Here is a 26,021-nt window from a genome sequence, read left to right as displayed (position 1 = left end):
GGCCACCTAAAATCGCATAACCCAGAAAGCAATTGTCAGCGATACCACCAACCCAACACAAAGAAGTTTAACAAAATAGAGTTTTGTATTCAGATGACAACAGATTAGTACATAATTTATATGCACAAAACCAACAGAACACCTTTCAGAAACTACAGCTAAAAATAACAATTAAAATTAAACACTACCACCAAAACCTAAAAATTTATGTGATCATCCTAAAAATAGTTGTGTTCTCAAAAGACTTTTATGCTGGAAAATCAATCTATCTAGTCTTCATCGGCAGAGGGCTTCGATGATCCACCGGTCTTCTTAGGAAGTAAAAGGTTGTGAATGTTGGGCATCACTCCACCGTTGGCGATGGTCACATCTCCAAGGAGTTTGCTCAGCTCTTCATCATTCCTGACAGCCAACTGAATGTGCCTTGGCACAATTCTTGTCTTCTTGTTATCCCTTGCTGCGTTCCCAGCCAATTCCAGCACCTGATATACAATGTATATTAGTATCAGTTAATTTCAATAAACGGATCTGAGAATACGGACCCTAAAAATTGGGTAATTATAAAAATAATTCCGACATCAAAAGCAAATTAAAATCAGACCATTTACAAATTTCCTCAATAAAAAAGTTAAAACTCTAATGCATTTGGAATTCAAAATCGAGATCTCAATATTAAAAAAACCCTAGATATAAGGGCCATCACATCAGAAGCTGAGAAAGTCTTCCTTTCGAGTTTACCTCAGCGGCGAGGTATTCAAGAACGGCGGCGAGATATACCGGAGCCCCAGCGCCGACACGCTCAGCGTACTTTCCGGCCTTGAGGAAACGGGCGATACGACCGACTGGAAACTGGAGGCCCGCCTTGCTGCTCCTCGACTGGGATTTCTTCGCAGACCCGGATCCGAGTGTCTTGCCCCGACCAGCCATTTCAAAATTCTGAAAAATCGAGAGCAGAAAGGGGGATTTTTGGTTCTACGGAAAAAGGAATAGCACTCTGTGAGAGAAAAGGCTATGAATTGAGGGATTATATAGAGGTGGGGGGGTTTCAGGATGAAATCAATTAATAGAAGCACGCGGATCTTGGATTTCAGCCGTTGATTAGCGATGAATGGACGGAGGGATGGAAAACTTTACGACCGCCTAATAACCTCTTTTTCTCTTCATAAAATTGAAGTATAATTTTTTGTTTATTATTTTTTTTTTGGCCGATCCCGAAATGCAAAGGAATCCATGAGAAATAAAATATGATTTTTTAAAAAAATGAAAAATATAAATATATCTGAAGGTATACAAGTCTGGGAATGTGAAACGGTGGTACTCTCCGATGACGAGTTGAACAAGCAGGTGATATCGATGTCATTGAAAATATAATTTCTTAAAATATATTTATTACTCACCGTGTTATGAGAATCGTATTAACTCACGTTAAGAACCAAATGCTATTCCGAAGAACAAGAGATGTTTCTGATAGTAATCATCGATTATAAGAAAGGAACATAGGGAGAACAGAGCGCAAGAACGAAAGTTTTTAGATTATATTTGAGAATTGTGTGTTTGCTCTGATAAAATTGAACTCATATATATAGCATCGAGATTACTTTATCATTCAATGCACGTTGATAGCGGTTTCAAGAATCACGCGATTACACGTGTTAAAAGATATACTCTTTGTCTCAATCATATATATTTTCTTTTCTTTTTTTTTTTTGGATTATTTCAAATATATAGTTCAATTTTTTTACATGATATCATTTATTTTTGTTTTTTATTAATATACTCATATTAAACAACTATTTTTTGAATAAATTAAATTAGAATAAAATAAGAAGTTTGTTTGTGAACTTTGATTTTCTGACGAATTTTTAAATTTGTATGAAAAATAAACAGATGTATACATTTAACACGATGGTGTATGTTAATCTTCTCGTATTAACTGCATCAACATTGTAACGATCCATTACAGGTTCAGTGGACCGTCTATACGGTCTACTGACTCGATCGATCCAAAGCTATCTCGATCTTGGACTCTTACTATGGAGACTCTCTGAAAATCTACGGGTTTTTCATAGACGTCGTACGGGTTACTCATAGAACTCTTCGGCCCATGCACGGAAGGTTGTGTCTTCCCGAAATCGAACCTAAGACCACGTACATACATAGGTACTTGGACAATCCTGGGTTTGGTGATAACAAACCAAACCGTGAGTAGACAAGGCTCCATCAAGTAAGCAGCGCTGAATGGATTATTTTGGAGGCGGGAGGAAAACGGGGATGGGGATCACGAAGGATCTCAGATGGGCTGCTGCCAAGCTACTGAAACTGGGAAAATCCGCCGTCGATTCAGCCGTCTACGAGTCTCTCAGTGGTTTCATTTCACCTAACCCTAGCTCTACGTTTGTATTTTCTTTTTCAAAGATGAAAGTAGCACCACGATTATGTATATATTGCAATTTACTTGTGAAAATGTTGCTTACTGAGACAAGAGATCTGGAAATTTTTTCGATTTTAGTGTATTTCATGTTAATATTCTTACGGGATTAGCTTTGGTGGTATGGTTTATTTGGATATTTGGTTGTTTCTTCCTTGTGAACATAAAGGGGAGCCTAACTTCATTTTGCAGTTCCCCCAATAGTTGTTTGTATCCTGAAAGTATGCATAGTAGTCTTCCTCTATTTTCCCCAAATGAATTGTGGATCGTCTATGCTAATCCAAAGAACATCGAATGCTAGGTTTAATTTGTGAATTGGTCGTCATTCTATAAACTACTAGCTCTTCTTATGCTCGTAATCATGAATTTTTTTTATTTTTCTTTGTATCTGCAGGTGGTATGCAAGTTTATACAACTATAAAACAAAATTTGCAGGATGATCTCTCTTCACGACATCGGTATGGCGATACGAATACAAGATTTGTTGTGGTGGAACGGATAAAAGAAAAGCAAGAAACAATGCAGAAAGACATGAATAGCATAAAGCAGCAAAATATTTCAATTCTTAGAACAAAAGAACAAGAGATTCAGGAACAATTCTCGGATGAGCCTCTCAAGTGTTCGACTCCTGAGGTAAGTTGTCGTAAAAAGATTTTCATCCGTTCTCGTCTGTGAGATGCTAAGATGGCTGGGGAGAAAATAATTGTTAGAGGCTTGTGAATCCTGCTATTATAATGTGGTGTTGGGTAAATATTAGTTAACCGTGACGAAATTCTGTTATAATCTTTTGGTGATGCCAGTCGCTATCTGTTTATTTCTCAAGTTTCCGAATTTCGGTATATCAGGTAAATTTTAGGGAATGTACTGTATTTAAATTGCATTTTACACAAGAAACAAGATTGCTTACATTGCATGTATATCAACTTTTGTTTTTGAAGGATACATTTTGTACATTGGTGCATTCTCCACAATATATAATCCTTTCCGCTTGTTCACACACAAGATTTTCATGTCTTCTATATTGAAGCAAATGAAATAACAGAAGACCGAGTACAAATTGAAACAGCCATTTATCTTGATGGTTGACTTCCTATTACAAAATACCCATAAAAGCCTGAACTTTGCAGCTCCAGATAGATGAAACCTGTAAGCCCTTGCCAGAGCTAATGTTGAACCTAAAGGGGAGCCTAACTTCTAAACAAGCCTCTCAATTTATGATCATTTTAGTACATAGCCTAACTTCTATGTGAATGGATTCTATTTAATATTCTATCAAATTAAAAAATGTTTATTAAAATATAAACACCTCATGTGACATACTTACTTGTAGGTTACCAACACATGAACAGCAGTTGAAGACTTGAAGTTTCTATTACCTATGCAGCACCCCGCCTCAGGACCGTTTGTATCCTGGCTTCTTTCTTATTTCGATGTCCGAATGACCATCAAACCATCTAAAGAATCCTTTTGACAGACCTTTGAACTCTTTGTAAATCCCATCACAACCTTTGGCCCTCATCCTGTGCTATAAATTGTGACCGACAAACAAATTTGAAGTGGTTAGTTATATGGGATACAAAATGGTTTGGCCTTTGTATTTAGCAATGAATGGATTGATGTTTAGTAACATGCTGGGAAGGCGCTATTTGTGTTGTTGTCTGAGCTATTCGATCGGTTAATTCAACAAACTTATTTACTAGTTTATGGACCAAACAATTATTAATTCACTAGCCGATTGATTATCTTTATCACCCGATTGCCAACTTTTTGAGACTATATCATCTCTCCCTTCCTAACCATAAATTACAGAGTAGGTCTCTTGTGAGACGGTCTCACGAATCTTTATTCGTGAGACGTGTCAACCTTATCGATATTCACAATAAAAAGTAATACTCTTATCATAATTCCGGTTCATAGCCTTGTATATTAGGAAAATAAATTCCTAGCCTCATTAAAGAAGTGGAGAAGAGTTTGTAAGTCATAGGAGTATATGAGGCGAACATAACAACATGGCTATGTATAGCATCGATCCTTCGATTGCACCACTCCATACAATATAGAACTTCCAAATAAATATGCCGAAACATACGAGACGAGACAATCTAAGAGTTTCCGTCGTGTAAATAACTATGCTCGGAAATTGATGGGTTATGACTCAATTTCGTTTTTCGGGCAAATTTAGAATCAGCACGCTTAATTCCATACTGACCTTATAACCAAACATGCATGGCACGTGACCAAATTGGTCGCCCAATTACCTTGATACATATCCAAAGCCATTTCCATAACCTTGTTGAGGCCTCTAATGTTCCCATACACGTGTATAGGAGGTGTCAAAAATAACCTCACCTATCAAGGTGACACGAAAAATAATTGGTTAGGGTTGAAGGTTTTCGGGTTCAGATCGGATAGGGTTGGACGAGAAATCTGACTCAAAAAATTTGGGCTGGTTGGATATGGGTTGATCCGGGTTGACTTGAACCATCAACCCGAAATCACTCGACCCATTTATATATTTTTTTTCAAGGTTTGACTCGTAAAAAAGGTGCAAACCAATGGAGAAATGGAGTTTGAAACTTGAAAGATATTTCGCAATGCTTGAATGTTTTTATTGTATATTGATATAATTAGAACTATGAAAACGGGTTGTGTGGTACAGGCCGACTCGCAACCAGCCACAAGTCACCATTTGGTGGGGCAGGTCTATCCATTACAGTTATATTAGGCGGACCAGGGAGTGTCTCGCAACCCACTATTTGGCATTGCGGATTGGGAAATTATCAATCTAATTAGTGGGAGCAGAGCGAACCGACCCAGAGGGCCCAACCCATTTTGACAGCTTTAGATATTATATATTCTATCATCATATAATATTTGTTTTGTGAAATATATTTTTTTCAATTAATTGTTTTTTTTTTTGTGTAGTTATTAATAGTTTAGATAATTATACTCTTAAATTTAAATATTTAAACATTGGAAATGTAATTATCAGATCAATCTGAACTCAAGCCAATTTTTTTCAGGTCATATTTCGGGTTTAATCCGAACCTGAAAACCCCAACACTAACCATATATTTTTCGCGTCGACTCGTGTTAGATTGTAGGTAGGGTTGTTTTTAACATCACTAATAAGTATCATATTCATGTGAGGATGTTTTATCATGTGTTTAAATTAAAATAATAATACTATTATTATGTGTTTAGAATTGCTATTTAATATTTTTTTTAAAGAATAATGTTGAATAATAAAAAACCATATCGTGGGGTTAGGATTTATAGTTTTCAAGTTGTTTTAGATTCGGGTCGGGTTAGGGTTGTCATTTTTTTAATGATCTTGCTTTGACTCGATCAATATCCACTCGAATTGACACCCTAAATAAGTATTTATAAATAGTAAAAAGATTTTTTTAACAAATATATTTAAAAATTTATTAGAACTAAATATGATACATACCCATCTATCAGATATTTATATACATAAAGAGTAGTTAAAAAAATTTAACTAAAATAATAAAAAGATATTTATATACACTTTAGTCTCTCGCTAATTATACTCTACACAGCGATGCATGTGTGTACAATTTTATTTATAATCAGCGAGAGACTAAAGTGCTTAAATTAAAAATAAATAAAAATAAAAGTATTTGTTGAAATTTAGAAAAATAAAAAAACAAAGTTGTAATATTTGTATCACATAAAGCTAAAATTGAAAGAAAAAATTGATGTTCGTTTGGTTAAGTACTTGTAAGTACTAATATAAATAGTCATATCATATCACTTGTTTTGTACAAGTATTACTTATCTCGATCAATCAAATTATTAATTATTTATTTCACATCAATCAAATTCGTAATAATTTATCTCACATCAATCAAATCAATAATATAAAATTACGATATTACCCTTAAAATAAATAATATTATTAATATTCTATTAATATTTTTAACAATGACAAAATGATAATATCATATTATCTCAAATTTAATCAATCAAATCAATTAAATCAAACACTATATTAACTATCATTTTCTATTTATTTTATTATTATAAAATATTACTTATCTCCGTACTATATATCTCATACTATGAATCAAACAGTACTTTAATAGATAAAATCTGATTAATAATAAATTTATATTTGATTAATTTATACTATAATAGAATAGTTTTTTTTAATTACTCAATTCAATTTTTTTTTTTAAAATTATGTAAGATATCTCATAAATCTCCGAATCAATGATATCTATGAAAATATTAATTTATTTCAAAATTTTATTTTTATTGTATATATAAATCGATTGATTCGTTACAAATATAAATACATGAGAATGTCTACGTGACAAACTTTTTTTTAATATTTTTGTTCCTACCGTATGGGTAATTTATAATATTTTCTTTTAAGATTTGACATATTTTACCGTGGATAAAGGGGAATAGAGTGGTAGAAAAAAGGTTCAAATGCAAAAGAAAGAAAAAGACATGTATATTCGATTCTCCCGTCTCCCCATGGATGTTTAGAGTTTTTCTCCCGCCAAAAATTGATAATGACGCACCGGATTCCAACTCGAGCCAACCTCGCCGCGTCGCCGCCGTTGACCGAAGCTCTTCAATTGAAGCTCTCGCGAATACTCTCGTCCCACCAGCAGCTCAAAATCGCCTTCCATCGGCTCAATTCTCAGGTCGCCGCAAGTTTGCTGGAGGTATTTATTTGATGATGCATTGCATTCGAATAGATTTTCTTCAGCGGAAGTAATTTATTCTCTTGTATTAATGTTTTGCCAAGGCGGAAGATGTGTTTGCCTCCCTGGCTGTGCCGTTGACGAAACTTGTTGGGTTGAAGACGGTTGAAATGGCCGCGGAGGGGAGATTCAATTCTGTACTCACTGCCAATGATCGTTCGAATTCTCAGGTAATCTAGAAACTTTTTATATTTATCTTCATCTGATCAAGCTTTAAACATTCATTTTTTTCCCGTACACGCAACGAAGAGTTCATATGAGTAATTTCCGTACCACACCAATTTGATATAATTTTGCTACAAAGGGGTACCACCGTACCCGTCTCATAATTACCCGAGGTATTAATAAGCATGAAGCGACTGTTGTTGTACCTTGGACTTTAGTTTTTATGCTTCGTATTCATGGTCCATATAGAATCTTTCGTATGCATTTGGATAAGGATGAGTAGCCAATGTCTTCCGATTTCTCGTACCTTTATTTTCAATGGAGTTTGTCTGGTTGTTTTAAACAGTAGTTTAGTGATTTCACCCTATATTGAATTATGAGAGAGTGTAGCATACCTGCATCCGTGTGCTAGTTACTGCTTATCCTTTTTCTTTTACAAGACCACCGAAAGTTCTCATGTTTGGGAGAGTTATTGGAGAAGTGACATGAATTACAATAAGGTCATTATTGGCGATTGAGAAAGCAGATCCGTTTGCTTGTAAATTATACATTTTTATACATAAATTCCATACTTGCACGTGCAATATGTTGTGTGAGGATGAGATCGTGGAAGTCAACTACTGCTTGAACTTGTATTCTCTCAGAATTTGGTATTAACGATGAAATTTTCATCTTTATTGTTGGTGCTTCTCCTTGTAATTGTAGGATAATTTATGTCCACCCATGTTGCGACAAAAAGTACTAATTGTTATGTATTACAGCTGACATAAACATAACGCTTATCAGAATAAGACATGAATATCTTGCTCTCTTGAGGAGATTCAAGCCCATTGTGGTATGCTACCTTCGCTGATCCTACAGTAAAAGTCTTCACCCGGTCCTTCTGGGTACAAGTTAACAACCTGACGTTTACAATTTAAACGACTCATAGCAAACCTTATATTATTTGTGCTTTATAACAAAGCTGTGAGCTGTCTATTGTAGTATACTTCTTTATACTAGCATATTTTGCATTTTCTGTGTACATTTAGTAAAAAATTAAGAAGTGCCCTCTTTATAGGTGTAGAGGATTACCATATATTAAATAAAATTTGTGGAGTAAAGAGTGATGGAGTATACGGGTTTACTGGTGTAGTAATTACATTCATTAGGATTTCGAGGGGTAGATAGAAGAAGAGTTGTAAGATGTACCACGTAATTTTTTCCACTGAGACAATTTATATTTCATTAGGGATACAAAGTTAATCACCATAATTTGCCAATAATACCCAAAATAGTATTACCTTTATAATTTCCCACTAACTGCAGCATTAAAATGCATCGCAAAAGTTGTTGGTGAAGGAATAAATTTGTTGAGGAGAATCTATTAGATGAACACAGTGATGTCTATCACAATCACGTTCCCCATAAATAAACAGGAAAATGATATTTTCACTTGAAACTTACCACTATGAAGGGAAGTCTTGAGTCTCGGTAAAGTATATGCAGAGAGAAGTTTCAACAGATTATAAGGTAAAATCTGTTATTATCTATAAGCAATCATAAGTGGTCATGCCTGGAAGTGATGTTCTGGGAGTAAGATTGCAAGGGCACAGATTTGCTTATGAATTCAAAGAATATTCAGGCAAATTTTTCATTTATTATCAAAATGATTAGCTCTAAGACTTGAGTGTAAATGTGACCAATAAGCAGAGTAGTCACAATGCTCTCTGTCGAGGAGTTTCATCTGTTTAAATGTTAATGACTTTTTTTTGTTGCAGTATATTCTTACATATTTGATATTTTGAGCCCACCTTACATGATTTCTTTGAATTTCAGGATGAACACTATTTGAGTAGGGCTATGGTAGCTAGCAATGACCTGAAGGATAGACAGAAGCAGCAACTTATACGACTGATCGACCTTCTGAGAAAAATTGAAACTCAGGTTAATTCAAGCCAAAAGAGCATCTTCCAGAGCCTAGCAGACCATCAAGCTTCCATACAAAATTTCTTCCTCAAAGCATTGACTTATGCTTCTTCTATCCATCAGTCAAACCAGAAGAATGACCTCTCCCTTGTAATGCTCAAGCTCCTTAAAGCCGCCTCTGATCTCGTTATAGGCGCCCTCGGGTCAGTGGAGGTTCAAGTGGATGACCTAATTCATGAATTGGCTATGCATATGTGTAATCCCATGGTTGAGTACGTAAATGTTCTTAAAGTTGAAATGAAATCCGGAACATGTTCACATTTATTGGAGGTAGTTAAAGAGATGGACAGCGTGATGATCGCAAGGAAGTTTGAGTTGGAGGAAGCAAGAAAAACAGTAAGGTTAGCTGAGTTGAGTAGGGTTGAGGCTTTGAGCAAGTTAAGGGAAATGGAAGAAACAACTCAGAAAATGACATTATACCCAGGATTGCTAATAAATGCTAAAGAAGGACCAGAGAACGTGACACAACAAGAGGTATGAGTTGCGCAACCATTTTTTTGTTAGGAATTGTTTGGAGTAATCTGAGTTACAGCATGCATAGAGAATCTAGCAAGACTTTCCACATGTATTTTGTAAATTATTAATGTCCCACAACTTACATAGTTCTTAGGAAAATATATAAGATAATGAAAAGTTGGTGACTCAAAAAGCCCACATATTTCTTTCCCAACATAACTATTTTATGAGGTCGTTTGCTTGAGATATAAGGCCATGCCTCAATGCTACTTCTTACTATATGTCTACCCCGCCCTTTGTTGGTCTACATCTCATGTTAGGTGCAGTTGAACATGAGTCATTTTTATCATCCCAACTATAGTTTAAACTTTAAATAGTTCAGTTAGGTAAATTGATACCTCTTCCCGTCGGGCTATGTTAAAGTTAAAGGCTTAAAGCTCAGGCGATCTCCCTTAGTTAACTGGACCTCTTATTCATTCTATTTATCTCGGTGCATATCTCTTCCACTTTACCATGTGTGTTCCAGATCATCATAGCCCAACAACATATGCATCGGTCACCAACACATCAAGCCTGCATGCCCATATATTTTGTTTACGGAACATTACAGTTTGTTATTCGATAGTTGGCTTTACAGATGTTTTGTATTGCATCGAACCCATATTGATCAGGCTACAGATGATACTTTAATATGGGAACTTCTGAGAAAGAAAAGGAAATGTCTACCTAATTCATCAAGGGTGACCGCGCATTCCCAATGGAAAGAGATAAACCCAATGTTAGCAATGAATCCCAGGATGGTTTTAGGTTCTTCTCCTCCATCTTCCACAAGAAAAGTTTTATCTCGGAAACGCGTAACTCCTTGACATCCTAGATGCAGAGAAGGCCATGTTGAAGCTACAGTTTCATATCTTTATTGATCTTGTGTTCTAACGGCAAATGCTTGTCTCTTGAGCTTTGCTAGTGCTGTTGTGGCCAATTGATGAAAATGTTTTGAAAATTATGAAATGCATATTCGGCATTTGACTTTGTTCATGCATGGAAGGCAGACCCTCATGAGATTTACGTTAAAATGCGGTTTGATACACTGTCATATGTAAATAAATGTACTGGAAATAGAACATTTGCCACGTCGGAGAGTATAGTTTATTTTATCGAGCAGAAAAGAAGAAAAGCCAAATAATCAAGAAACTTTTTTTGGGTGACATTTAGAAGGAAGTTAGAGGGAGTTAGTAGTTTAATTAAGTTGAGAAAGTGTATAAATAACCAATTTTAATTGGAATATGGATAAAAGTTTCTCTCATTTCTCTAAAATCAACTCATTTTTCTTCTCATCACTTGGTCTATAGGAGACCGGGTTTTCTCGAACTAACTTCTAACATTTTAAGTTGTAATAACTACAAATACAACATTTTCAGCAATGAATCTTGTTCTAACTTAAGACATAGACATTTCGCAATAAGATAGAAAAGTATTTTCTTGTAGATTATATATACGAGAATTTACTGATTCAATAGATGTTGAAACAATTAAAGTCTCGTAGATTGAACACAATATTGCTAAAAATATTTGATTGTATTTACATTATCATGATGTGTTTGAAGTATTTTATTCTTATAATCATGCATTTATGTAAAGTAAATAAATATACTTTAAATAATTTTATTATTTAGATTTTGTATTTATTTTTTAGATAAAGTTATTTTATATGTTTTATATACTTGATTCTAACGATTGAGTTCAAGCTACCATGATACCATCCTAACAGTTGATTTATTCATTTATGATACATTAAAATAGTGAGGGAAATAGAATGCCTTAACACAGGCTTCTCATTTCCTTGGTCAAAAGCAAATTTAGCAATTAATTTAGAAACATCCACTTTATTTTAGGTCCTTTTATTAGTATATATTATCTATACCATTTAATAATCCATCAACGGCTAGAGTAATCTTTTTGGTTATTCTAATGAATATACAAAAATGCCCCTTTTATCCAATAAAAGTTAGTATAATAATATATTTTAGTAAATTCTAAAAATAACTAACTTATTTATAAATCACAATCAATAAGTTAAATATTTTAAAAAAGACAAAAAAACATTTCAGACGGTCTCACGGGTCGTATTTTGTGAGACAGATCTCTTATTTGGGTCATCCATGAAAAAATATACTTTTTTATGCTAAGAGTATTACTTTTTATTGTGAATGTCAGTAGAGTTGACCCGTCTCACAGATAAAGATTCGTGAAACCGTCCCACAAGAGACATATTCTTTAAAAAAATAATCACATTAAAATCTATGCGTGTGAATTATATCGTATGCGTGAATTGCTAGTATATCATCAAACACCCATAGAATCCGTATATATAATGAACATACCCTGATGTATGATCCATACATCCAAAAGAAGAAGAATAAAGGATTCTTGCTTTCATTCATATATTATTATTCAAAGGTAAATGCCTAATTTGTAAAAAGATAAAGTTGATGGTGGGATTATCTAACTTTTACGTGTTTGTTCCTAATAAATAAACCACTCTATAGAATTACACAGATTAATTATACAAACCCACTTATATTTTATTGAACGTAGAGCTCTAAATTGAATTCTTAAGCAATAATTTTGGAGCATAGATTTGTGACATGTATCTCATACAAAGATGATAAAAATTTTTTTAAAAAAATTGTATAATGTGGGTGTCATAAATCTTAATCGTGTAAGAAAAATGTGACACGCTTTGTAACAAAAAAAAAAAAAATCACCCTAATTTTGTGTTCTTTACGCCTGAAATTAGGATTAAAGCATACACTTGACAAATATTAAGTATGATTTGCTGGTCATGTCAATGTTTTTAAAACCGGACTGAATTGTCTAGTTCGACCGAGAACAGATCTGGAGCAAGTCTAATAACTACTTTTAATGTCAAATTGGTCATTCAAATTCGGTCGAAAATTGGTCGTAAAAACTATGAGTATGTTTGGATGCTTATAAAATGAGATTCAAATTTAAATTCAGCGAAATAAATTATTTCAAAATTAAATATTTAATCACATCCTAATTTTATAAATAAAAAACAAATTATTATTAGTGAATCGAAGAAAAATGACGTGAAGAGAAATAAAAAAGATAAAGTTGAGAAAATAAATATTTGAATGAGTTTTATTTGCTTGAAATCCAAATTCTATCAAATGTTGTCAAATATGAAGAGATTTGAGCCAACACAATAAAATCCCAGCAAATCTCGTAGAATTCTTCAAAATCCGATTCTTTTTTTAAAATCCATGAAATCAAACATAAAAAACTTGATTCCAAATCCCATCAAATCCCATCAAATCCAAGCTTCCAAACATATGATATATACAGCGTTTGCAGCTATATATATTGGTCGTAATTTATGATTTATCAATAACACGTATATCTATATTTATTTTTAAGTAAATGTCAATATCTAATTTTAGATATTATAATTATTTAATTTGATTTATTTTATAACATATTTAAATTGAAATTTATTATTTCCAATCTAATCTCAAACATCATTGAAGAGACAATACTCATCGATCGTCCTCCAAATCCTATGTAAAGTTACAATGTCAGGGAATTTCCCTTCGGAATATTCACGTCCCAATGACCCAAACCTCCACCGGCCGCTTCTCGGACAGGATGAATCGGCCTCCGTCAATCTCGCGGAGAGGCTGTGCGTAGACGACATGCTGCAGAAGTTTTGCGGGGAGTTCGGACGGTGGCAGCTGAGACACTTCGTTTTGACCAGCATGGCTTGGGCTCTGGAGGCGTTCCACACCATGGTTGTCATCTTCGCCGACCGGGAACCTGCTTGGCGTTGCACGAGCGGCGGCACCGCTGGTTGCTCGGCGGCGGCGAAGAGCGTTTGCGAACTTGAACCCGGTTCTTGGGAGTGGATCGGTGGAGGGGAGAGTTCGACGGTTGCAGAGTTCGGGTTGGTTTGTGGACAGAAATACAAGGTTGGGTTGGTGCAGGCCTTGTTTTTCGGAGGCTGCATGATAGGTCAGTAACCCGAATTTTCGGATCCTTTTTCTTACTTTTACCGGTTGAGGTTATTTACTACACAAAAATTTTCGTCACACGATCTCACATGTCAATTTTATAATACCGATATCCAACTTGATCTCATTTATTAAAAAATATTTTTTTTATTTTTAAAATATCATTTTTCACTTTAATTATAGATCAAGTTGAGTCATCTAAAAATTAAATCTTGAGACCATCTCAAATAAGATCTACTCTTAATTAATAATTAATGAACAAATTTATAATTTAAAATTTTTATTCCGGTTATATGCTTTAAAAAAAGAAAAAGATAAATATAATAGGAATTATTTTCTTTACTCTTTGCATTTTACCAATTCTTCACAATTTTTTTTATCTTAATTATTTTATATATGACGGGGGACCCTTTCGTATTTAGTTGTTATTCACAGTTTACAATTTATTTATGATTTTAAGTTTTTATAGTAACAAAAATTATATTTTGAGTAGGTCTCTTGTGAGACGATCTCACGAATCTTTATCTGTGAGACGAGTCAACCCTACTTATATTTACAATAAAAAGTAATACTCTTACCATAAAAAGTAATATTTTTTCATGTATTACCTAAATAATAGATCTGTCTCACAAAATACGACTCACACAAATTTTTGTCTTATATTTTAAATGTAATTAACAGCTTATAATTTTTATATGTTTTTTTATTCTTAGATGTATATTTATGCATATTATTTATTTTGTTATTTTTATTCAACTGTATTTTTTAGTAGTACTTAATATTTATAATATAAATTTCATGATCTCAGTTTACAAATAAATCATAAATTATTTTTATTTAATGTAAAAACAAAAAATATTTTAAAAAAAAAAACTACTCAATTTTGTGATAATGATATTCTATTTAGGTCACTCATGAAAAAATATTATTTTTATGTTAAAAATATTACTTTTTATTGTAAATATGATCATGATTCACTCGTCTCACGTATAAACATCAAGAGATTGCCACACACTTTATTGATATTGATATTGATGATACAAGTTGTGCAGATCTCTAATAATATTTTATTAAAATGAGACAGAACTATGCATGTAGGCTTAAATATAAGTTGTTGGGTATATCAAATTTTGTAGCCTCGAGAAATTATATGTTCAGCGGGGCCGGTTGACAGTCGTGTGAAAAATCATATTTCTTAATGTAATTATGAAACGAAGTTACTAAAAAGTTATTTTGGGATATTTAAGTTAGTTAAAATATACTTAATTAATATAAGAAAGGACAGTTTTGGAAAATATTGAAAAATTTACCCACCTGGTGGACCGTGGCCTAGAGGATCAGGACCTGGAAAATTTTACTTTAAAGTGAATATTTATTGATACATGATTTTTCAGCAAACCCCGTGTAATATTAAATATTCACTATTGAGACAATGACACAAGGGTAGCATGGAATTTCCCCTCTTCCACATGGATATTCGTGGTTTTTGTATATGTTACAATAGTAGATCTCTTGTGAGTCGGTTTTACGGATATTTATCCGTGAGACGTGTCAATTCTGACCATATTTACAATAATGAGTGATACCCTCGGGATAGCCCGGGTTGTGCCCGAGTCATGGACGATTCTTGTGCACGGGGCATGGACGACCCAGGATACTGGATGGATGGCCAGAATCAGGACAAGTCGGCAGGAAGTGTTCATCAGGAGCCGGACGGGTGAATGCCTGGGACGTCTCCTCCCCGGGCCACCGGACGCCCGGGCTCTCGTTCAAGCTCCCGGGAACTTTCTACCCGGGCCACCTCGATATGAGTACCGCACTCGAGTATACTTGCAGAATAAGATGTGGGCTGTCCCATCTCTGACATTAGGCCGATGGGTCGACAAAACCAGATGGGCTGGATGTGACCAGTATGAGATTTGACATGTCAGAATATATGGTGTGCTCAACCGTCCTACTATAATTAGTAGGTAGCACGGAGAACGAGGTCATCATTACTTCTCCTACTATAAATATCAGGTTCTCTCTTTACATTTACATTCATTCATTCACACCAATATCACAACCATCACTTGGTTACATTGGTTTTTGGCTTGAATCATTCACTGACTTAAGCATCGGAGTGGCCACGCCGGACACCCCTCCGGCGCCCATTCACGTGGTTACCTTCTTGAGTGCAGGAAATCCTCTCCGCCCGGGAAAGAAGCTTCTGGTTCAGATATCTACATTGCTCTTATTTCCTTCATAATTTTGATAGCAGATCTGGTGGAGCACCCGACCCCGCTCACTCATTTCACCCGGATCGCATCATTGGCGCCGTCTGTGGGAAATTAAGCTCAAGACGTAGATATGATTTCCATTCAAAAATAAGCCCAACTCTGCTTGGCAAACATACAAGTCCAACCAGCTCGGCATTCAGATCTTATATGTGTATTTCATATAGGCTCAAAACTCAGCAGCTATTCCGGATTGGCATGAAGAACATTTGCTATGCACTCAGTAGCATACAGCTATATTAGTCACCTAATTTAGCTCAACCAGAGAAGTTTCACTCTACCGAAAATGAATTCGGATTCAATATTTCTAGGTTAGTGATTTGATTTTTAATAAAACTAATACAACAGATAAAGCAAAATCTCTTAAGTCCGGGAGGTACGAGGCCCCAACACATTCTGGAAAGCCCGGGAGGTATGAGGCCCCGGCACATTATCTAAAGCTCGGGAGGTATGAGGCCCCGGCACATTCTTGAAAGTCCGGGAAGTACGAGGCCCCGACACATTATCTTAAGCCCAGGAGGTACGAGGCCCCGGCACATTCTTGAAAGTCCGGGAGGTACGGGGCCCCGGCACATTATCTAAAGCCCGGGAGGTATGAGGCCTCGACCATTTATCTAAGTCCAGAGATCCGTACCCTGGCTCGGAGCTCCATACCTCGACCATTCATGAAGGCCAGGGCTTCGCACCCTGGTTATCTATTAAGTCCAGGGACCCGTACCCTGGCTCGGGGACCCGTACCTCGGTCATCTTTTAAGTCCAGGGACCCATACCCTGGCCCGAGGACCCGTACCCCGGTTATCTATTAAGTCCAGGGATCCGTACCTGGCTCAGGGCTTCGTACCTCGACCATTCATTAAGGCCAGGGCTCCGTACCCTGGTTATATATTAAGTCCAGGGATCCGTACCCTGGCTCGGGCCTCCGTACCTCGACCATTAATGAAGGCCAGGGCTTCGCACCCTGGTTATCTATTAAGTCCAGGGACCCGTACCCTGGCTCGGGGCTCCGTACCTCGATCATTCATGAAGGCCATGGCTTTGCACCCTGGTTATCTATTAAGTCCGGGACCCGTACCCTGGCTCGGGGACCCATACCTCGGTCATCTTTTAAATCCAGAGACCCGTACCCTGGCCCGGGGACCCGTACCCCGGTTATCTATTAAGTCCAGGGATCCGTACCCTGGCTCGGGGCTCCGTACCTCGACCATTCATGAAGGCCAGGGCTCCATAACCAGGGGCTCCGTACCTTGACCATTCATGAAGGCCAGGGCTTCGCACCCTGGTTATCTATTAAGTCCAGGGACCCGTACCTCGGTCATCTTTTAGTTCAGGGACCCGTACCCTAGCCCGGGGACCCGTACCCCGGTTATCTATTAAGTCCAGGGATTCGTACCCTGGCTCAGGGCTCCGTACCTCGACCATTCATGAAGGCCAGGGCTTCGCACCCTGGTTATCTATTAAGTCCAGGGACCCGTACCCTGGCCCGAGGACCCGTACCCTGGCCCGGGGACCCGTACCTCGGTCATCTTTTAAGTCAAGGGACCCGTACCCTGGCCCGGGGACCCGTACTCCGGTTATCTATTAAGTCCAAGGATCCGTACCCTGTCTTGGGGCTCCGCGCCTCGACCACTCTCAAGTCCCGGGACATGCTCCCCAGCCCAAGGCTCCGTACCTTGGTTATCCATAAGCCCAGGGTTCTCAAACCTGGCTTGGGGCTCCGCACCTCGACCACTCCCAAGTCCTGGGACATGCTCCCCGGCCCAAGGCTCCGCACCTTGGTTATTCATAAGCCTAGGGTTCTCAAACTTGGCTCGGGACTCCGGCATTTCATCCCATCTCTAGGGATACATGAAGCCCCCGATGCTTTTACATACAAACTAAATATTTTCCATGATCGGGCACACAAGACTAATCGGGACAGCGAGTATGACTCTAGCCCGACTATTTAAGGAGGGAGTGATGATACCCTCGGGATAGCCCGGGTTGTGCCCGAGTCATGGACGATTCTTGTGCACGAGGCATGGACGACCCAGGATACTGGATGGATGACCAGAATCAGGATAAGTCGGCAGGAAGGGTTCATCAGGAGCCGGGCGGGTGAATGCCTGAGACGTCTCCTCCCCGGGCCACCGGACACACGGGCTCTCGTTTAAGCTCCCGGAAACTTTCTACCCGGGCCACCTCGATATGAGTACCGCACTCGAGTATACTTGCAGAATAGGATGTTGGCGACTGTCCCATCTCTGACATCAGGCCGATGGGTTGACAAAATCAGATGGGCTGGATGTGACCAGTATGAGATTTGACATGTCAGAATATAGGGTGTGCTCAGCCGTCCTACTATAATTAGTAGGTAGCACGGAGAACGAGGTCATCATTACTTCTCCTACTATAAATACCAGGTTCTCTCTTTACATTTACATTCATTCATTCACACCAATATCACAACCATCACTTGGTTACATTGGTTTTTGGCTTGAATCATTCAGTGACTTAAGCATCGGAGTGGCCACGCCGGACCCCCCTCCGGCGCCCATTCACCGTGGTTACCTTCTTGAGTGCAGGAAATCCTCTCCGCCCGGGAAAGAAGCTTCTGGTTCAGATATCTACATTGCTCTTATTTCATTCATCATTTTTATAGCAGATCCGGTGGAACACCCGACTCCGCTCACTCATTTCACCCGGATCGCATCAATGAGTAATACTTTTGATATACAAATTAATATTTTTTCATGGATGACTCAAATAAAAGATCGATTTCACAAAAGTTTTTGTGATGTTACAAAGGGTGGCATTAATGGCTGAAGCCAGAGGCGGAGTTACGTGGGCTTTCTGCCCGAGCTTTAGCCCGGGTGGCCCAATTTTTTTTGAAAAAATTTATAGGTAAATTTTGTATAATTTTAGAATAATATGATATTAGCCCGGGTATATCAATTTAAAATTTTAAAAAATTCTAGAGTTTAAAATTCTATGGCTCCGCCCCTGGCTGAAGCAATTATATGGATTAATTTTATATGTTTGTCTATAAAATTGTCACAATATTAAAGTACTCGAAAACGAAATTGACATATTGAATATGTTTATTTTGTCCATTAACTTGTAAAATTTTGGGTTTGGTTTATATATTACGCTTCTAATGTTCGATTTTGATACACTAACTTTTTATTTCGACTATTTTGGTCAACTTGGTGATGTGACATCTGATAAATCAACAATATTCAATGTAATGCGAGTATTTTACGATGTCACATAATTATTTTTCGATATCACGTAAACAAAAATAGCTGAAAACTAAAAAATATATTAAAACGAAATATTGAAAATTTAGTGTGTAAACCAAAACCCAAAATCGAATAAGTTAACTCTAAGCAAGAAAAACTATTTTCCTAAAATATAAATGCGTCTCTTTTCTTTCTTGTTCCTTTTGATCCTTGAGGGCATGGCGCATGCGAGGAAAGTTTATAGATATAATAGCTTATTGTGTTTTTTCATATAATATTGGATATCAATATACTAAGCACATGCAGATTTGATGTCCAAACCATGATGGACAAATTTATAAGTTTGTGTAAAAAGAAGTTAACAGATAAGATTTGAAATACGTTGATATCTTTCCATTCTGAAATAAAAAAATTGCAGCCTAGATTAAATGTAACATCAAGATTTTGGCATATATTTTTTCAGGTGCTGGAGTATTTGGCCACCTTTCAGATTCTAAACTGGGAAGGAAAGGTTCACTAATGGTGGTATGCATCTTGAATGCCATTTTTGGTTGTCTTACTGCACTTTCTCCAGATTACTATACCTATGCTCTCTTTCGTCTCCTCACCGGATTCAGCACCGGCGGAGTTGGCCTGTGTGCTTTTGTCCTAGCAACAGAACCTGTCGGCCCTAGTAAGCGTGGAATCGCAGGAATGTCCACATTCTATTTCTTCTCAGCTGGGATAGCAGTGCTTTCAGGTGTAGCTTACATTTTTCGATCATGGCGAGCCCTTTATGTCGCATCTTCGATTCCATCCATTCTCTTCCTTGTAATCATCCTACCATTCGTGTCCGAGTCCCCTCGATGGTGTCTCATCCGAGGAAAGACGAAACGTGCCATGAAAATCATGTGTCAAATCGCTAAATCTAATGGAAATGACATTCCTGATGGTGTCACCCTCGCCCTGGATGAAGAGGCGAGTGAAACACCGGATAAATATAAAGATAGAGCTTCTGATATAACCGAACTTGAATCGAAAGAAGCAGTAACGGGATCCTTGGTGGATGTGGTTCGTTCGCCACTGACACGTAACCGTTTATTCCTAGCTGTTGGCATCAACTTTTTATGCTCGATTGTCTATTATGGGCTGAGTTTAAATGCGGTAAATCTCGGAACCAATCTGTATCTAAATGTTTTGCTCAATGCAGTGGCTGAAATGCCTGCATATCTGCTAACCGCACTCTTGTTAGATAAGTATGGCCGAAAGCCTTTAGCCATAGGGACACAATGGTTTAGCGGAGCCTTTTGTATTGCGGGAGCCTTGTTAAAGGGCTACGGTATTTGGAAGACGATCCGAATGGTTTGCGGTGTATTGGGGATATTTGGAATGGCCGGAACTTACAATTTGTTGTTTATTTATACCATAGAGTTGTTTCCAACGGTCGTTCGGAATGCAGCGCTTGGATGCGCGACACAAGCAGCACAAATGGGAGCAATATTGGTGCCATTCATCGTTGTCTTGGGAGATGGAATCCCATTTTTGGTATTTGGGGTTTGTGGGGCTTTAGGAGGGTTTTTGGCGTTTTACTTACCGGAGACTTTGAACCGGCCTTTGTATGATACAATGGCTGGAATGGAGGATGGAGAAACAGATCGAGCGGGCTCATGTTCGGTATGATTCGATGATCTAGCTTATATTTCATGGATAAAGATTCTGGTGCTGCTCCAGTAATATTGATCAGGTTTTCATTCAGTTTTCACTTACAGAACATCCATGTTAATCGAACCAATATGTTTTGCCGATTCTTTTAAAGCTGGTAGAGAATAAATAAAATTCTTGTACTATTTATGTTTTGTTGGAATCTTTTGGGTTCACTGTCAATTGTTAGCGTCTGTCCATTCACTCTTCTATCTGGTGTACTAACATTGTATTGTGCCTCTGGCTAGCTAGTTCGAATCTAGGATGGCTTTAAGAAAGACTAGAAATTTTGGTGCTTCTTCATGGGTGTACAGTAATCGACGGCCAGCGGCATAGCTACGATTTTTATAAAGGGGGCTTAGATAGAATTTCAAAAGATCAAACTTATCAATTACGTGCTCTAAATCTATATCATTAACAATCTCTCTCTCAATGTACAAAACCATTGTGTTGACAAAAAAATTGTCGTGAAATAGCGTCTCAAAGAAGTTTTATCGCTGAAAGAACTTGCGACCTTGTTGTAGTAGAAACTAGAATCAAGACCAAACTAATCTACATATCAGTAACACAATAAATCTTCGACTTCTTTCTTTCTTTCAGCCAGCAAACAACATAGTTTGGGAAGAGAATCATTATTTTAAATCACAGGTCCTCAGATACATCAAGCTCGTAATGATCTATTTGACTCTTTAAATGTTTCATGACATATTTTCAAGTGGTCCACCGAATGCCAAATAATTAATAATCTATCAATTACAGCCAACAAACAAGCACCCAGAATAAGTACTAGTATAAATATTTCGGAGAAACTACAAACAAAACATGTAACAAGCGATGCATGTCTCAATGTAATCTACAGAGAAGTGCACTGCAGAGAGGAATGGATTACGAGACAGAAGGTTTCTTCGTTATCGTATATTTGGATTTCGGTGAGCATGGATTCTTCTCAGAAGGTTAAATCACTGCCAACCCTGAGGAGGTCCGTTGTTGAGTGATGGGATGGGAGGTCTTGGTCTTGCATACTCTGCAAATATAACCCAACCGTCTAGAAACTGCAAAAACAACCGAGTCAAATTTCAAAACGTTTTTAACCGAGGGGTCCTGATGAAAATGACACTGAACTGCACATGAAAGACATACACATTGCACTTAGCACTGAGTTAACTGGATGGTCACATACTTGGAGATTTGGCTTTTGCTTTCAATGAGCAAAATAACGGCTAACTGTGCAAACTCAATTGTTACTCGATTTACAGCATATATACAACGGAATGACCTCTTGCAAAAGTAAAATGAAGAGAATTAAGGCAATTTTTGAAAGTAGTTGTCATCATTGGTTTTATTCTTCCAAAATAAAGTCACATAGATCACATTCTCTAAAACAATCTTCCAAGACTCCATCTTTTTATATCCCTTCAAGATAATAATTACTTTTAAATACACATTTCATCCCAAAAGTACTTGATTATTATTTTATATTTTAAATACTTAATATATTTAAAATTTTGAAAATATTTCGTTTATCATTAAAATAAATAAGTATGTATGATATGACATCACCAACCAACAGATTCTTGCATGACATATCTATAGTAAAAATCGTTTTTTCATAAAAAACAACCAAACACATACTACATTCTCTAATAGAATCCCCGCCACAACATATTTTCTCAAGCATTTCACACTAAAAAAAGCTACCACATGTTACCAGAATTTTTCATTCCATTATTGTTATGATTCATCTAAGCAGTCAAGTGTCTACAAATTCCAAGGCTAATGTTTCTTCAAACATGAAATACCTAGCTTCTTGAAAATGTGCAAAAGTAAAAATAGGCTCCAAATTGAAGTACTAGGACTAGTTGTTTGTGAAGAAAAGATGGAAACCTATAAACATAAGGAGCTTAAAAACAATGTAAATTTGAAAAAGATGTTATTTTTTCTCACAAAACAAGCAAGTAGATGTTATTTTTTTGTAAACTAACTTTGCCGTTAATCTTAAAATGCTTGTAAGCATACAAAGGCAAGGAGATCTGGGCAGAAAAGCAGCATTGACCCATGTGATATGATACTGATATAATAGAACATCAACTCTTTTCATGCATTGTCCAGAAATAGAACACAATGACCCCCTCACTTTACCAACTTCAGTGCTTCACTAAGGTCCTTTCATTCACATTGTTTCTACCTCCAGTTTTCCATTTTGCGAAGTGAAAACTCTAGAAGAGACAAAAACTTGAAAGAGCTTCACAGCTATACCAGACCGAAGTTCTGGAACTATAACCACTCTTTGGTTTCTGTTTGATCAAACTAAGTACTTACAGTTCGATTACAGTTCCTAGAAACAAAAATCAAAACTGAAACTATAATTGTATGGAACCGAACTATAAACTCGTCATAAATTCCTAAGGTACCGAAAACTCCTAAATAACTTAATTTATATATATATATGTATATTATTCCATTCATAAACATTATATTCCAGATTAAATTTTATTTCTTTTCTTTTTTTAAAAGAAAAAATTATGATATTCGTAACATAACCATGGGATGATTATACTTAGTTAGGATTTTTCTCGTACGAAATCGAAAGCTCGTCAATTTTTTTTCTCTCAACATTACGTTATATAAGCAAGCTTCGTTCAAAACCAGTCCCAACCAAAACTAAGGCGAAACCAGAAGTTTTGGGTGCTGGACCAAGCCGTCTTTACAATATTTGGATTAAATCCCACTTTCAGTTACAACTAAAATTGTTGGTTTTGAAACCGGAACCGCTTGTTTTGAATCTGGTTATAGAGCCTTGGTCAGATGCATATATAGCATGGGTCAAGCAGCAAGTTATGATTTTTGAAGTAGCAAGAAAGAACGCGTGCATAAGAATCAGGCAGAAGGCAGCCTCTAATTTTCTCAGCAAATCCCATGTATGTTGCATTCAGCTACCATTTATGAACTATAATTATCCTCGAACAGATATTCTGTAAAACACTTAATCACCTGGCCATCCATGCCCTTAATCCCTGAAGCAGCATCTTCTAATGATGCATAGTTTACAAAACCATAGCCCTTTGAATAGCCAGAGACCCGATCAGTAACCACTTTAGCTGAAAAGAGGGAAAAAAACAAGTGCTTGAGAGGTTACCAATAGTTAACCTATCCAGCCCCACTGCATTTTTAAACAAAAATAACATACCGTGGACCACTTCACCAAACTTAGCAAAGGCAGTCCGCAGACCTTCTGTTGTTGTACGTTTGCTAAGCCCTGAACATCATATCAAAGAAAGTTCAATGAAGTCAAGCACGGTAAGACAGAACAGCACCATGGAAAACTTTTATGATGAGTTAAATCAGCCAAAAAAAAAAAAACCAAACAATTCAGTCATATCCAACAAGACATGCCAACCATAATTTTCCAAGGATCCAAGTTTAGTCATTCGAGTAGCAGTTCCAATAAGAAAGAACACACTTGAAATTTACATTGAACTGCACAACTATGTCTAAGTACGACAAATTGTTTTTTAACAAGGAAAACAAATTACTAAAGAAACTAAAATCATTCTAAATGAGGGCAAAACTGGAAACAGAAAAAAGTATTTCCAATTTAAATTTAAAGTTTGGTAATTCTTCTGTAAAGTCAAAATTCAGAATTGACAGCAACAAACTGTAATATACAGCCGTTACAAGATATTCCAATCCACCACTCTGACGGAAAATACATTCCGAATAGACTGTATCTAAATAACGCATCTCCTCAAATATAATCACTGTGAAGAATGGATACTGAAAATCATGAGTAGTGGTATGCAAGGAGTGACAGAAAACCAGAAAAAAACACTTGATTATACTGTTTCATATACCACATGGCATAACCCTCCAACAACGAACAAGTAATGGACATATAACACACAGAAAAAGAACAAAAATGAATGATGCTGTATCAATGACAATAGTTTTCTGCTTCTCCTGAGAACAAAAATGGAGGCCAGTCCTAGAAATTTTATGTTTCCATCACCGACAACAGTTTTCTATACTTGTTAAACAATTCCATTGCACCACGCACACAAGAACTTAGCTGTTAAAAATAACAAAACCACACAAAAGAAGGAAGGGAACTAGCTTATGAGATTATCCTACAAATCTGAGTGATATATTTTGAGAATATAATAGATGACCGATAGCCTGATATAATGTCAACATATAGACAAGTTGGTTTAGGGAAGAACCCCTCCAGGAAAAAATAGATAATAAGTGAATAACAGATGAATAAAGAAACAAAATGGAGCAACATACAAAGATTTTAAAACATGTGTCATCAAACATTTCTCGTAGAGAAACTCACAAAACCACATGGTGACACATGAATGATCAAATAATGAACACATCAGCATTAAAAACCAATAAAATGAATGCTACCAGGTGTTACAGAATAAAAATGAACAATTAGTTTAACAGAGAACTAAGCATGGACAACAGGGTACAATAAACAGAGAGCAGAAATGTAAAAAGGTATGATTTTTTTACGAAAATATATATAATCCTTTTAAAGTAGCTTAAAAATATAACAAAAGGACAATGATTGATGAATACGCAGTCATTACAAAGCTACAAGCCAGTCGATTACTACTCACTAGTAATTTACTAAGTTTTCGAATAAACTAATTGGTAATTTGAAAAATAAGTAAACGAATCTGCCATAGTCTATAATTTTCCACAGAAATGGAATAATGAACTTAAAAGGATTGCAAGCACACGAAAGAACAAACAGATCATTACAAACCCCAAAAGAAATAAGGAAATGATTGAAGAAATGAAGGTTGTTAGGAGAAAAAGAGGGACGCGTACCAGAAACAAAGAGATTCGTAGAAGGTTCCGCAGGAGGCGGCTTCTCGACATTAGTTTGTGGTATGTTGAACGGAAAACTCGAAAGAGACGAGAACATCGCCCTCAAACCACTGCCTCTGGTGGCAGCGGAGGTCGCCGTCGCCGTCGTAGTGGCCGCCGCTCTCATCGCCATTTGACTAAGGGTTTTAGTGAGATTTTTCCACAGGTATATGCGGAGAAATAAGACG

General features: G+C 36.7%; 4 protein-coding genes and 1 long non-coding RNA gene across 8 annotated transcripts; 3 read left to right on the top strand and 2 right to left on the bottom strand.

Annotated features, from left to right (window-relative positions):
- Positions 1 to 66: 66 nt before the first annotated feature.
- LOC142523149 (putative histone H2A.1) lies at positions 67 to 1,014 on the bottom strand. The gene is made up of 2 exons (XM_075626798.1): positions 739 to 1,014; positions 67 to 482 (listed from the first exon to the last, which is right to left on the bottom strand). The coding sequence occupies exons 1-2, from the start codon at positions 925 to 927 to the stop codon at positions 270 to 272; spliced, it is 402 nt and encodes a 133-aa protein (XP_075482913.1). The 5' UTR covers positions 928 to 1,014; the 3' UTR covers positions 67 to 269.
- A 1,163-nt stretch (positions 1,015 to 2,177) lies between these two features.
- Positions 2,178 to 3,773, top strand: LOC142523275 (uncharacterized). Its single transcript, XR_012814612.1, has 3 exons — positions 2,178 to 2,365; positions 2,823 to 3,654; positions 3,759 to 3,773. It is a non-coding gene; the product is annotated as an uncharacterized LOC142523275 (long non-coding RNA).
- Positions 3,774 to 6,902: 3,129 nt separating this feature from the next.
- LOC142523470 (uncharacterized) lies at positions 6,903 to 10,929 on the top strand. 3 transcript variants are annotated; one of them, XM_075627280.1, is made up of 4 exons: positions 6,903 to 7,128; positions 7,212 to 7,337; positions 9,151 to 9,774; positions 10,394 to 10,522. In XM_075627280.1, exons 1-4 carry the CDS (start codon positions 6,973 to 6,975, stop codon positions 10,421 to 10,423), a joined length of 936 nt encoding a protein of 311 aa, XP_075483395.1. In that variant the 5' UTR covers positions 6,903 to 6,972; the 3' UTR covers positions 10,424 to 10,522. The 3 variants fall into 3 exon arrangements, with proteins under 3 accessions (XP_075483395.1, XP_075483394.1, XP_075483393.1); XM_075627279.1 differs by having other exon boundaries at positions 10,382 to 10,501; XM_075627278.1 differs by having other exon boundaries at positions 6,905 to 7,128; positions 10,428 to 10,929.
- Positions 10,930 to 13,264: 2,335 nt separating this feature from the next.
- On the top strand, positions 13,265 to 21,104 carry LOC142523390 (organic cation/carnitine transporter 4-like). Its single transcript, XM_075627172.1, has 2 exons — positions 13,265 to 13,785; positions 19,742 to 21,104. Exons 1-2 carry the CDS (start codon positions 13,350 to 13,352, stop codon positions 20,935 to 20,937), a joined length of 1,632 nt encoding a protein of 543 aa, XP_075483287.1. The 5' UTR covers positions 13,265 to 13,349; the 3' UTR covers positions 20,938 to 21,104.
- A 560-nt stretch (positions 21,105 to 21,664) lies between these two features.
- On the bottom strand, positions 21,665 to 26,021 carry LOC142523209 (organelle RRM domain-containing protein 2, mitochondrial-like). 2 transcript variants are annotated; one of them, XM_075626883.1, is made up of 5 exons: positions 25,795 to 26,021; positions 24,146 to 24,214; positions 23,950 to 24,056; positions 21,888 to 22,010; positions 21,665 to 21,842 (listed from the first exon to the last, which is right to left on the bottom strand). In XM_075626883.1, exons 1-4 carry the CDS (start codon positions 25,964 to 25,966, stop codon positions 21,918 to 21,920), a joined length of 441 nt encoding a protein of 146 aa, XP_075482998.1. In that variant the 5' UTR covers positions 25,967 to 26,021; the 3' UTR covers positions 21,665 to 21,842; positions 21,888 to 21,917. The 2 variants fall into 2 exon arrangements, with proteins under 2 accessions (XP_075482998.1, XP_075482997.1); XM_075626882.1 differs by having other exon boundaries at positions 21,665 to 22,010.

This window comes from Primulina tabacum, chromosome 13 (assembly GCF_025594145.1).
Source record: "Primulina tabacum isolate GXHZ01 chromosome 13, ASM2559414v2, whole genome shotgun sequence".
Lineage (NCBI taxonomy): Eukaryota > Viridiplantae > Streptophyta > Magnoliopsida > Lamiales > Gesneriaceae > Primulina > Primulina tabacum.
Note: the sequence above shows the minus strand (reverse complement) of the source record. Positions and strands in the feature narration are given on the sequence as shown.

Bases quoted from the DNA above. Each gene is read 5' to 3' on its own strand.
- LOC142523149 (XM_075626798.1), bottom strand. From the start codon at position 927: ATGGCTGGTCGGGGCAAGACACTCGGATCCGGGTCTGCGAAGAAATCC. The intron at 483-738 runs GTAAACTCGAAA...ATTGTATATCAG, and splicing joins TTGAATACCTCGCCGCTGAG to GTGCTGGAATTGGCTGGGAA.
- LOC142523470 (XM_075627278.1), top strand. From the start codon at position 6,973: ATGACGCACCGGATTCCAACTCGAGCCAACCTCGCCGCGTCGCCGCCG. The intron at 7,129-7,211 runs GTATTTATTTGA...TGTTTTGCCAAG, and splicing joins TCGCCGCAAGTTTGCTGGAG to GCGGAAGATGTGTTTGCCTC. The intron at 9,775-10,427 runs GTATGAGTTGCG...CATATTGATCAG, and splicing joins AGAACGTGACACAACAAGAG to GCTACAGATGATACTTTAAT.
- LOC142523390 (XM_075627172.1), top strand. From the start codon at position 13,350: ATGTCAGGGAATTTCCCTTCGGAATATTCACGTCCCAATGACCCAAAC. The intron at 13,786-19,741 runs GTCAGTAACCCG...ATATTTTTTCAG, and splicing joins TTTCGGAGGCTGCATGATAG to GTGCTGGAGTATTTGGCCAC.
- LOC142523209 (XM_075626882.1), bottom strand. From the start codon at position 25,966: ATGGCGATGAGAGCGGCGGCCACTACGACGGCGACGGCGACCTCCGCT. The intron at 24,057-24,145 runs GTATGTTATTTT...CCCTCTTTTCAG, and splicing joins GTTTGGTGAAGTGGTCCACG to CTAAAGTGGTTACTGATCGG. The intron at 22,011-23,949 runs GTGATTAAGTGT...TTGTTTTTGCAG, and splicing joins TTAAGGGCATGGATGGCCAG to TTTCTAGACGGTTGGGTTAT.